We start from the raw sequence: 12,606 nt of genomic DNA, 5'->3' as shown, positions 1-12,606 counted from the left end.
CCCGATCATTTTGTCCACTCACAGTAATTCATAGCGTGAAAGTCCCGTCTGACTGAGATTGGGGAGCGTCTCTCTGGTGATCCTGAGGGTAAGTTTATCTGTGTATAACTAAACCCAGATAAATGCAAAAACAAGGCGGCGTTGTAACTAATAAGATAAGGAAAATGAAAAACTACCTGCCGACAGTGGAAATCTGAAACCTTTGTTAAAACTGTCCCTGCCGAAGGATCTGGGCTCGCGATGTTAACCTGCCTTTTCTTTTCAGATGTTGAAAGACCTGTTCAGTATTTTTTGCATTTTATGCTTTTTTTTATTGTGTTGTAACCAATTTTATTACTGCTGCTTTATACCTGGGCCAGGATTTCGCCAACATATGCAGGAATTTTATATACTCTGACCAGATTTATATAGCTTCAACTTGTGGCAGTCAGACCCACTTTCCCTATCCTGCAAACGACACTGCCAACAATTAAATTACTTCAGTCAAAGCTGGGATTGTTTTAAAATAAAAATGGTACTTAGTTTATCCAGCAGGTGGCAGTCTTTCACTGTGTGTGAGGAAGAGCTGGTATCTCCACAGCACTGTGTCACATCTCAGAGACGTCCGTTTCAAAGAGCTTCAAAAAAGACTTGCATTTATATAGCACCTTTCACGACCTCAGGACGTCCCAAAACACTTTGCAGCAAATTAAGTACTTTTGAATTGCAGTCACTGTTGTAGCGTAGGAAACCTGGCAGCCAACTTGCGCACAGCAAGCTCTCGCACACAGCAATGTGATAATGACCGGATCATCTGTTTTTTGTGATTGAGGGATAAATATTGGCCCCAGGACACCAACTCCCCTGCTCTTCTTCAAAATAGTGCCATGGGATCTTTTACATCCACCTGAGAGAGCAGACGGAGCCTCGGTTTAACATCTCATCCAAAAGACAGCACCTGCAACAGTGCAGTACTCCCTCGGTTTAATATCTCATCCAAGAGACAGCACCTCCGACAGTGCAGCACTCCCTCAGTTTAACATCTCATCCAAAAGACAGCGCCTCCGACAGTGCAGCACTCCTTTGCTTTAACATCTCATCCAAAAGACAGCACCTGCAACAGTGCAGCACTCCCTCGGTTTAACATCTCATCCAAAAGACAGCACCTCCAACAGTGCAGCACTCCCTCGGTTTAACATCTCATCCAAAAGACAGCACCTCCAACAGTGCAACACTCCCTCAGCACTGCAGTGTCAGCCTGGATTATGTGCTCAAGTCTCTGGAGGGGGGACTTGAACCCACAAACTTCTGACTCAGAGGCGAGGGTGCTGCCCACTGAGCCACAGCTGACACAGTTGGTGAATTGCATTGTGCAGTTACAGGTGTTAAGTGGGTGAATGTAGCAGCCATGGCCTAAAGGGTAGGACTCTGGGATGGGTTACCTAGCCCAGGTAAGCACCGTGAGACAATTAGATGCATCGCAGGCACGATATAAGTATATATTGTAGTAAAGGACGATGGTCCTGACTCTATATAAGCACCGTGGACTGGTAGGAATGCACTGACACCTGCGATTTCCCTCCACCACCCCTGCCTGGTGTTTGATGAGCTGAGCCAAGGCCAGGCTCCCACAAGCAGGAGGAGTGAATAAGGTAGCCATTTCCCCCCTTTCTTCCTCCACCCAGCCTTTCATTCCTCTCAGCATCCAACCGTAGAACTGCCTGGAAAACACGTGTCCGCTATGGTGCAGCGGGTAGCACACTTGCTTGCTGAGTCAGAAGGTTGTGGGTTCACGTCCCACTCCAGGGATTTGAGTGCAAATATCCAGGCTGACACTCCGGTGCTTACTGAGGGAGTGCTGCACTGTCAGAGGTGCCATCTTTTAGATGAGATGTTAAACCAAGGTCCTGTCTGCTCTCTCAAGTGAATGTGAAAGATCCCGTGGAACTATTTTGACAAAGAGCAGGGTAGTTATCCCCAGTGTCCTGGCCAATATTTATCCCTCAATCAACATCACTTCAAAAAACATTACCTGGTCATTATCTCATTGCTGTTTGTGGGAGCTTGCTGTGCATATAAGAATATAATAAATATATTACAAAGCAAATAAAACTTTTCCTGTAATCTTCTTGTCTGACAGCCACACTTATTCTCCCTTGTTTACTGCTTTCAATTACTGTATTTAAAATCATAGAATGATGCTGCACTGAAGGCGGCCATTCGGCCCATCGTGCCTGTGCCGGCTCTTTGAAAGAGCTCTCCAATTAGTCCCACTCCCCCTGCTCTTTCCCCACAGCCCTGCAGATGTTTCCTTTTCAAGTATTTATCCATTCCCCTTTGAAAATTACTATTAAATCTGCTTCCACCGCCCTTTCAGGTAGCACGTTCCAGATCACAACATTTATTTTTGCAAAAGGATCGAAAGCCTTTTAAATAGGTTGCGTATGACCAATGCAGTTCCGGATTGGAGGTGTTAGCAACTCTTTGAGTTCCAACCAATGACTTTAGACGTGGAATATTGCTGTGGGTGGTTCAGTTGGGAGGTTCTGAACATTCTTCCAAGAAGGCTTAAAATCGATGTCCCACCTCACGAATGGGGATGGGGGAGGAAGCAAGTACCCAATACGGGTACCCTTTGTATAGCCTGTTGTTTACAAAGTATTTTCTGCAGTTTGTTCCTAAACATTGATCCATTTTAGATTATTTTTATATGGCTCTGGATAGAGGACATTAACGAGGTAGATGAGGTTGATAGATTTTTGTCGGACAAGGGTATTAAGGGTTACGGAACCAAGGCGGGTAAATGGAGTTAAGATACAGATCAGCCGTGATCTAATTGAATGGAAGAACAGGTCCGAGGGGCTGAATGGCTGTCCCCTGTTCCTATGAGGAGGCTCCAGACTTTAGAAACATAGAAACATAGAAGATAGGAGCAGGAGTAGGCCATTCGGCCCCTCGAGCCTGCTCCGCAATTTAATGAGATCATGGCTGATCATCCAAATTCAGTACCCTGTCCCTGCTTTCTCCCCATATCCCTTGATCCCTTTAGCCTTAAGAAATATATCTAACACCTTCTTGAATATATTTAATGAATTGGCCTCTACTGCCTTCTGTGGTAGAGAATTCCACAGGTTCACCACTCTCTGGGTGAAGAAATTCCTCCTCATCTCTGTCCTAAATGGCTTACCCCTTATCCTTAGACTGTGACCCCTGGTTCTGGACTCCCCCGGCCATCGGGAACATCCTTCCTGCATCTAGTCTGTCTAGTCCTGTCAGAATTTTATAAGTTTCAATGAGATCCCCTCTCTTTCTCTTGTTCTTAACCAGCAGGGAAAAACACAAGGGAAGGTATTAATCATGGCCCAAGGAAATTCTCGAAAGATTGCTTTCTTACCACACGAGCAAACATTTGAGAAAAGCAGTGATTAATTCTACACATACGACCATCGCCCTACTTAGTAGCAACTATTGGGGTCTTGGCAGCTCATAGACTATGGCTGCCTCACATGCTGCCTGAGTACTAACCTGTTATTGGGTAGTATATTAGTAATGAATGAACCCTCACTGCGAGACCAAATTAATTCAGTACAAGGCGCCTACAGAAGACAAGTATCCTGTTCCCAGATATGGCTGAATAATCGGTCCCAGTCCAGAGTGATAGCCTCAATCAGGCCATCAAAAGCCACTGAGTTTCACCACTGTTAACCAGGCTGATGACCCAGGTGAATGGTCAATTATTTTTAAACATTTTTGTTCTTGGGACGCTGGCAAGGCCGCATTTATTGCTCGTCTCTCATTGCTATGAGGGCAGTTAAGAGTCAACCACTTAATGCGGGACTGGAGTTACGTGTAGGCCCAGACCGGGTAAGGATGGCAGGTTTCCTTCCCTGAAGGACATTAGTGAACCGGTTGGGTTTGTATGCCAATCTGACAGCTTCCATGGCCATTTTTTCTGGTGACAGCCCTCAAATGACCAGATTTATTGAATTCAGTGTCACAGCTTGCCAGGGTGATATTTGACTGGCGAGCTGGTCCAGTACTATAACCGATAGCAAAATACTGCGGATGCTGGAAATCCGAAATAACAACAGAAAACGCTGGAAAAACTCAGCAGGTCAGGCAACATCCGTGGAGAGAGAAACAGAGTTAACGTTTCGGGTCGAAGACCCTTCGTCAGAACTGAGAAAAAAGCAGGAAATGAAACAGATTAAAAAGCAAGGTTGGGGGCTGGGAAATGGGGGAGGAGATGAAAGAACAAAGGGAAGGTCTGTGAGAGGTGAAGAGACATTAAGAGATATTCAAGGCGAGACGAGATGGTAATAGGGCAGGTAAAGAGACAAAGGATGGCTCTAGATCAGATTGTCCTGAACTACTGATGGGGGAAGGTTGAGTGAATGTGCGGGCATAACTCGAGAATAAACGAGCAAGAAAAATAAACGAGGAAGCGAAAATGGCCAGAAACTGGACACTTGCCTCTGTAGTCTGCCCTAACTGAATGTATAGAGCTTTCGATTGGGTTAGGGTCAGTCTGGATATTGAGCAACAGGTACTGGTGACAGATGAGTCATTGTTAATTTTGTGGCACTCCATGCGGTTAGCTCACATCATCCAACACATTAGTACCGAGTGCGGTTATTAGTAAGACGGTGCTCTCGCTGTTTGGTGTCTTACGGGAGCTGGCGTTCGCCGCTTTCACCCTGACTTTCACCGCTCTCCTTTTCTCTCGCCTTTTTGTCTTTGTCGTCTTTCTCCGCCTTCTTCTTCTTCAGGAGTCCCCAGGACCAGGACCCAGGCTTTGAGGCATCCTGTGACGCAGGGCTTCAAAGCATGCAGGGCATTATTTACCGGTTAGCAAATCCGAGGCTCTGTCACACCCGGGCCACCCAAAACCTTTCGTTCGTGGCCACTGCCATTGCATTGCAACTTTGGCTGTTTGTAAAAAAAAATGTCCCGAAGCTCTGATTTTAGAGTAAGGGTCTGACGTTATCATTTATTTAGGTGTTTAATCGTCAATGGTAGACCCTTTCATAGCAGTAACACCTATGGACAGTCAGGCTACTTACATAGAACGCCTTTGCCAATTTTGTGAGTTAATGGTTCAGGATGTGAGAATGTAAGGATAGAAATTCCAATCAGTGTTGCTGTACCAATTTCCTCTTGCCCCTATTTTAACACAAATGCTAACACCTCCTTGCAAATGTGTTGCGAGTGCATTAAGTGTTTGTATGGAAATATTCCTGACCCTAATCTCTACCCTGTACTTGCGAATACGCATTGGATTAATGATATCGGAATCTGGGTCAGCGATGAGCCTTTGTATATTCTGAAGCTGGCAGAATCAGTGGAGAGGTGTGATTCATACGCCCCACCCCCCCACCAGAAGGTCCCAACTATCCGCCCATTGGTCCAGAGGAAGGCTTAAAGTGACAGAGCAGTGCAGCAAAAATCAACCCCACCCTGCCCCGCCCCACTCCCCTCTGATGCCTGACGCTCCGCAGCCCTCCCTCGCGATCGCCACCCTCCACCTCTTGCCTATCTGGGCTACGTGGGTGGTGCAGCTGCTGGATTCCTCGCCCCCACCGTTTGCCGAGATGTTCCGTAAAGGCAAGGCCGCTCGCTGACAAAAGTCAAATGGAGCTCGAACACGGAAACGATTCGGTGCCTGTGACCTCTTTCATTGGGTGGGTGGTGGGCTCACTTAAAAATGGCAACCCCCCCTCCCCATGTGAGACCAGTACCCCTATCCTGGCACACATCTCCTTTACCACCCTCAGGTCTACAAGGAATCATTGTGTCGTACTTACCTAGACTTAATTTCTTCAGGTGTACCATCGACATCATCATAGATATCTTCACCGGGAGGAGGAGGAAAGAACCCTGAGATGGACAGGAAGAGATAAAACAGTCAGGCCCACAGCTGGAAAGGTACATGGAGGGGAAATTTAATGGATAGCAGCAGTATCCACTTTGGTGGCAAAAACAGGAAGGCAGATTATTATTTGAATGGCAATAGATTGGGAGAAGGGGAAGTGCAAAGAGACCTGGGTGTTCTTGTGCACCAGTCGCTGAAGGTAAGCATGCAGGTGCAGCAGGCGGTTAAGAAGGCAAATGGTATGTTGGCCTTCGTAGCAAGAGGGTTCGAGTACAGGAACAAGGATGTCTTGCTACAGTTGTACAGGGCCTTGGTGAGACCGCACCTTGAGTATTGTGTGCAGTTTTGGTCGCTTTACCTGAGGAAGGATGTTCTTGCCATGGAGGGAGTGCAGCGAAGATTCACCAGGCTGATACCTGGGATGGCAGGAATGACGTATGAGGAGAGATTGGGTCGATTGGGCTTATACTCACTGGAGTTTAGAAGATTGAGAGGGGATCTCATCGAAACTTATAAAATTCTGTCAGGCCTGGACAGACTAGATGCAGGAAGGATGTTCCCGATGGTCGGGGAGTCCAGAACCAGGGGTTATAGTCTAAGGATAAGGGGTAAGCCATTTAGGACTGAAATGAGGAGGAATTTCTTCACCCAGAGAGTGGTGAACCTGTGGAATTCTCTGCCACAGAGGGCGGTGGTGGCCAGTTCATTAAATATATTCAAGAAAGAGTTGGATATATTTCTTAAGGCTAAAGAGATCAAGGGATATGGGGAGAAGGCAGGGACAGGGTACTGAATTTGGATGATCAGCCATGATCTCATTGAATGGCGGAGCAGGCTCGAGGGGCTGAATGGCTGACTCCTGCTCCTATCTTCTATGTTTCTATAAGGATTCGAAATAATGGTTCAAATACCACAGGTCACAAGCTACAGATGGGGGATGTTAGGGGTAAGAAGAGGAGTCGGGGGGAAACGTTTTCACCCTAAGGATAATCGAGCTGGGGAATGAGTTAGCAGGGAAGAACGTTGAAGCGGAGAGTGTAAATGGGCTCAGGAGACAATTAGAGGTGGTTCTGGAGCAATATGATTGAGGGAGATGGTGAGGGGGTGGGTCGCTGGTGTTCATCTAGCAAAAAGGGATGAGCTTGTTTGGGGTCAATGGTCAATCCAGGCTGACACTCCAGTGCAGTGCTGAGGGAGCACCGCACTGTCGGAGGTGCCGTCTTTCGGATGAGACGTTAAACCGAGGTCCCGTCTGTTCTCTCAGGTGGAAATAGAAGAGCCCACCGCCACTATTTCAAAGAAGAGCAGGGCGTTCTCCCCGGTGTCCTGGCCAATATTTATCCCTCAATCAACATCACTTAAAAAAACCAGATGATCTGGTCATTATCACATTGCTGTTTGTGGGAACTTGCTGTGCGCAATTGGCTACTGCGTTTCTTACATTACAACAGTGACTACACTTCAAAAGTACTTCATTGGCTGTAAAGTGCTTTGGGACGTCCTGAGGTTGTGAAAGATGCTGTATGTCTTTCTTTATCCCATTCCTAACAATTCTTAGATTCTGAGCCAGTTCTCTTGCCCTACAGCAATGTAGAGGGGGAAGTGGTTTGTAATCGTGAGCTGATATCTGAAATTCAATAGCCACTATTGAAATGTCTCCCAGTTATCTCGCCTTTGCTGTAACAGTGCACTGTGCAGGTGATGGGAGTGGATCCAGTTTGTTTTTATAGCAGTGGGTGTAATAGTGAAGATCACTGACTAGGATTCTCCACAGTTAATACAGACTGGAGATCTCACTCAATTATTATTGACTGATGTATTTGGTGCGAGCTCATTGCGTTGGAAATTGGCTGGGAGGTAGGAGACGGAGAGCAGGGATAAAGGACTTTGGGGGAAAAATTCAGTATCGCCCCATTTGGGGCGCCATTATTGGCCATGCGCAAAGTTTAGCGCCTGGCGCTAATTATCGCCTCCGACGGCAAACTTGGCTTTTATCGCCCCTGGAGGTGATTGGAGCGCTAAATCAGGCGCTTCACACCTGTCTTAAGGCGCAAATGCCGAGGAGCGAGGCGCTACCTCAGAGCGCTGGCGAAGCAAGGAAGGGCAAATCAAAATGAACCTGCAAAGTGCTGCTCAGTACCCAAAACTCCTTCACACAGCGTTGAATCTCTCCAGAAGTCTCTCTCTCTCTCTCTCTCAGAATGCGTGCTGTAAAAATGTCACCAACAAAAAAAGGCAGGAAGCGGTCGCCTTTAAATAGCGCTCCCCCAGTCCCTTCCTGACTGCAAAACGCTCCCCTCAACCTGTCGTTGCTAGCGGCAGGCGGTAAGGCAGGGGGCGCCACTCAATATCCGGTCCGGGGCGCTACCGGGCGTTGCGCACTCGACTGACGTCACAATCTGCCGGCGCAGGAGATCGTGGCGGTAGTGTTTAGCGCCGCCGCAAAATGTCTAGTTAATTTCGCGAGCGGCGCAAACATTGCCGTGCCCGGGCGCTAGTTGCTTTGCGCCCCATTAGCGCCCTCTTAAGGCGCTAACAGGAGGTGCAAACAACTGAATTCCCCCCCCCCCCCTTTGGCTTTACAAAGTGTGAGAACTCTGGCCTAGAAATTTGGTGGCGCTTGGGGCGCCAAGCTCGCCTGGGTGCCAGAAGTTCCACCCCGGAAGGAGACGATTGCGCCAGCGCGATATTCAGTTTCAGCGCCCCAAACGGAAGCGGGCGTTGCTTGAGGCGCCCCGCGTCCCTCTTGGGGCGCTGAAACTGAATATCGCAGCGCAACGTGCCGCAGTGCCACACACTGCGGCACGGCGCGCTGCGGTACTGCAGGCCTTCCTCCCCTTCTTAAAGGGGAGGGGCCTGCACCAGCGCGATCAGAGATCGCGAGTGCCGGCAAAAGAGCCCGGCACCGAGGAGAGGTGCTGGGCTCTTGGGACACAGCCGGCACTGCCCGGGGGGGGGCGGGCTCAGGAGGCCGGGGATGGTGGCGCGAGGAGGTGCTGGCAGGCGGCCAGCAAAAAAAATGGCCGCCCCGCACCTCCCCTTTAATTAGCGCCTCTACCGCCGCAGGTAGGCCCCCCTGAACCGGTTGCAGATTGCGACCGGCATTACAGCGGGGGGCGCGACCCAATATCGCGATCGGCGCGGAATCGGGGCGCTGCGCACACCGATGATTTCATCGGTGGCGGCGCAGCGCTACAGGCTAACGCCACCATTAGCGCCCCGCTAAATTTCGCGGGGGGCATGGCCAGTGGCGCTAAAGCCACTAAGTGCCCTCTTTGGCGCTAACTGGTGGCGCAGCCCACCAAATTTCTAGGCCTCAGAGTGATGCGAAAAGTGCTGTCGCATTCCAAGCATAAAATGCAGAGGTAGAACGTGATGTCCAAAATAGAGAAAGGCTTCTTATTTGACACTCACCGCTGCCCCCAGCACTGCTGCTCCCGGTACCCCTGGAGAAGAAAGGTCCAAAATTAGCAACAGTTTGAGACAGAATTTTGAAAAAAAGCAGCATCTTACACAGCCCTCTTAGTGGTGATGAAGTCTAAAAGAAGCCTCCAGGTGTGTTAGCTTATTGTTAACTATAGATAAGGATGCATTTGCACGTGGTCTGCCCACGTCACCTTAGTGTGTGTCCTGGAGCACTGCACAGATTTACACTGCACGGACTGGGCACAATCAGTGCTGGGCTGCCACATGGGTTTGGGGAGGTCCAAAGTAGCTCATTTTCTTTAGGCGTCTGACGCATACAAAACCTCATCAATATGCTCAGAGAGTCTCCAAACCGAGCTACTGACAAATCCAGGTTGCGGTTTTGTTTAATTGGTATGGAGCGCACAATCTCACTCCCACAGGGATGTGTCCAAGTCTAGAGACCATTGCCATCTTACATAGAAATTACAGCACAGAAACAGGCCATTCGGCCCAACTGGCCTGTGCGGTCTTTATGCTCCACATGAGACTCCTCCCATCTTATTTCATCTCCTCCTATCAGCATATCCTTCTATTCTTTTCTCCCTCATGTACATATCTAGCTTCCCCTTAAGTGCATCTGTGCTATTCGCCTATGTGGTAGCGAGTTCCACATCCTAACCACTCGCTGGGTAAAGAAGTTTCTCCTGAATTCCTTATTGGATTTATTAGTGACTATCTTATATCTATGACCTCTAGTTTTGGACTAAACATGTTGGCAGAGTCGAGGTTTAGGGAGCCCTCACGTGTGCACTTGGGCACTGCTGCACTTTAACCAGTCTACCAGTGTAGAGCACGCATAATCTTCCTGCTGCATGTCCAGCCAGCACCACCCTACCCATTAAGGCAGGGGTGTCCAACCTTTGGGGAGCTGGGGCCAGATGCACATGCCAAGACCGGAAATGCAAACCTCCAGACACAGAAAAATGAGAGCCCACATTGTACAAAAATAAATACGAGACCTCCCATACGAAAATAAAGCAAGAACCCTCCTCACAAGTGAGATCTCTTACACATAGATCCCGTAATAAGATCCCATACTCAACAATTGTAAGTCTCCAATACACAAATTTGCAAGACACCTACACATATAAATTCCAAGTCCCTCATGCACAAAACATTGAAGCATTCTCCCCTCTTTCCCTCAACGATCCCTTCCTTACCCCATCCACTCTCCCTGCTTCCCTCCCATCCTCTCTCCCCTCCTTTCCTCCCTGTGCTTCTTCCCCATCCTTCCCCTTCCTCGAAGCTCGAAACCTTGGAAACAGCAGGTCTTTGAATTTCCTGGGCCGACAGGACTGGTAAAGCCTCGGCTTGAGAATTCCTTCCCTAAACCCCTTGGCCTCTCCACCTCGCCCTCTTAAAGCCCACCTCTCTGACCAAGCTCTTACTCTCGCCATCCAATTTCTAGCTTACACCTGGGATGTTTTTCTACGTTAAGGGTGCTCTATAACTGCAAGTTGCTGCTGTTGTTACCTGGAGTAGGCATCGGGTTAGAATCTGCCATAGAGGTTTGACTTGGTTGCAACCTTCCAAAGTAACTACCCTGTTATAGGAGGTGTTTTTCGGTGGCTGTACGACAGAGCCTGGCTTCAGACTGGGAGTGCGTGGTCCTTAGCCATCGCATCCACCAGCTCCCCAGTTAAGAAGCAACTGGAGGGCTCTTCAATCTAGCTCCTGGTGACCAAGCCAGCAAGTACAAACCTGCCTCAAATCGAGCATTGAACCAGCAGCGATTCAACGTCTCATTCAGAGAATGCGGGGAATAGAAGCACGGGGGCGATTTTTAACCCTATCCGCCTGGCGGAAACCAGATGGGTGGGCTGTTTTATTGCCCTGGGTCCGACTCGCTGATTTCCCGCCCGATCCTGATTTTAACCTGCTCTTCTGAGCTGGAGGCGTCCTTCTGTAAACAGGTAGATCAGGGTGCCATGACACCATCGGGCCCCGGCCGCAATTCTAACTCTGGTTGGAGCAGGGAAGGCAGGTGAAGACAGCGGGAAGAGGATCTGGGACCAGAAGAGGCCATTCAAGGTCATTCTTTCATTACTGGGCCAGGAGGAGCAGGAGGTAAAACACACGGGCTGAAATGCACAAATACTGAAAGTCTAACTCCACACGTGGAGGGATTTTCCTTTCCTTACATGCTTATGTCATCATTTGGCGCGACATCATCGTAGAGTTCCTGGTCTTGGACTGGTTGCCTTGTGGCCTGTGTGATGGGCACAGAGTCTTTGGGTCTGGCAGCTGCTTTCTTCTTTATCGAGTCGTAGTCGATATCCACGCCCGTCACCTTAATGTAACCATCTGCAAAAGAGTAGACGGACAAACAGTTGTTCAACGGATGAATTGCAGGGACGCAGAGACCCGGTGCTATGTAGCACCATGGTTACCAGAACAATGCTCCAGTGCTTCCATTCTCCAGTGATGATGGGTTCCAGGGACTGAGCACAATCCAGGGACCAACCTATGTGGCAGCCAATTTACGCACAGCAAGCTCCCACAAACAGCAATGTGATAATAACCAGATAATCTGTTCTAGTGATGTTGGTTGAGGAATAAATGGTGGCCCCAGGACACCGGGGAGAACTCCCCTGCTGTTCATCAAAATAGTGGCCGTGGGATCTTTTACACTCACCTGAGAGAACAGACAGGGCCTCGGTTTAACGTCTCATCCGAAAGATGGCACCTCCGACAGTGCAGCACTCCCTCAGCACTGCACTGGTAGTGTCATAGAAACATAGAAGATAGGAGCAGGAGTGGGCCATTCGGCCCCTCGAGCCTGCTCCACCATTCAATGCGATCATGGCTGATCATCCAAATTCAGTACCCGGTCCCTGCTTTCTCCCCATACCCCTTGATCCCTTTAGCCTTAAGAAATATATCCAACTCCTTCTTGAATATATTTAATGAATTGGCCTCAACTGCCTTCTGTGGTAGAGAATTCCACAGGTTCACCACTCTCTGGGTGAAGAAATTCCTCCTCATTTCTGTCCTAAATGGCTTACCCCTTATCCTTAGACTGTGACCCCTGGTTCTGGACTCCCCGACCATCGGGAACATCCTTCCTGCATCTAGTCTGTCCAGTCCTGATAGAATTTTATAAGTTTCAATGAGATCCCCTCTCATTCTTCAAAACTCCAGCGAGTATAAGCCCAATCGACCCAATCTCTCCTCATACGTCATTCCTGCCATCCCAGGTATCAGCCTGGTGAATCTTCGCTGAACTCCTTCCATGGCAAGTGTAGGATTTGCAAAAATCCAGGAAAATACAGTCTACATTGTAAAAC

The 12,606-nt window shown here is 48.8% G+C and overlaps 1 protein-coding gene across 2 annotated transcripts in view; it reads right to left on the bottom strand.

The window, feature by feature from the left end:
* Window positions 1–12,606, bottom strand: part of LOC147123923 (FYN-binding protein 1-like) — a 372,564-nt gene that overhangs the window by 42,635 nt on the left and 317,323 nt on the right. Inside the window, exons 9-12 of one of the 2 annotated variants that reach the window (XM_085966712.1) lie at window positions 11,461–11,623; window positions 9,266–9,297; window positions 5,784–5,856; window positions 4,651–4,797 (exon numbers count right to left, since the gene is read on the bottom strand). In XM_085966712.1, the coding sequence (XP_085822838.1) occupies window positions 4,651–4,797; window positions 5,784–5,856; window positions 9,266–9,297; window positions 11,461–11,623 (415 nt within the window). The remainder of the gene's footprint in view (window positions 1–4,650; window positions 4,798–5,783; window positions 5,857–9,265; window positions 9,298–11,460; window positions 11,624–12,606) is intronic. The other variant, XM_085966740.1, reaches the window with a different exon arrangement.

This window comes from Somniosus microcephalus, chromosome 1 (assembly GCF_052327205.1).
Source record: "Somniosus microcephalus isolate GS21.2 chromosome 1, FLI_Smic_1.0, whole genome shotgun sequence".
Taxonomy (NCBI): Eukaryota; Metazoa; Chordata; class Chondrichthyes; order Squaliformes; family Somniosidae; genus Somniosus; species Somniosus microcephalus.
This window is presented reverse-complemented; position numbering and strand designations above follow the sequence as displayed.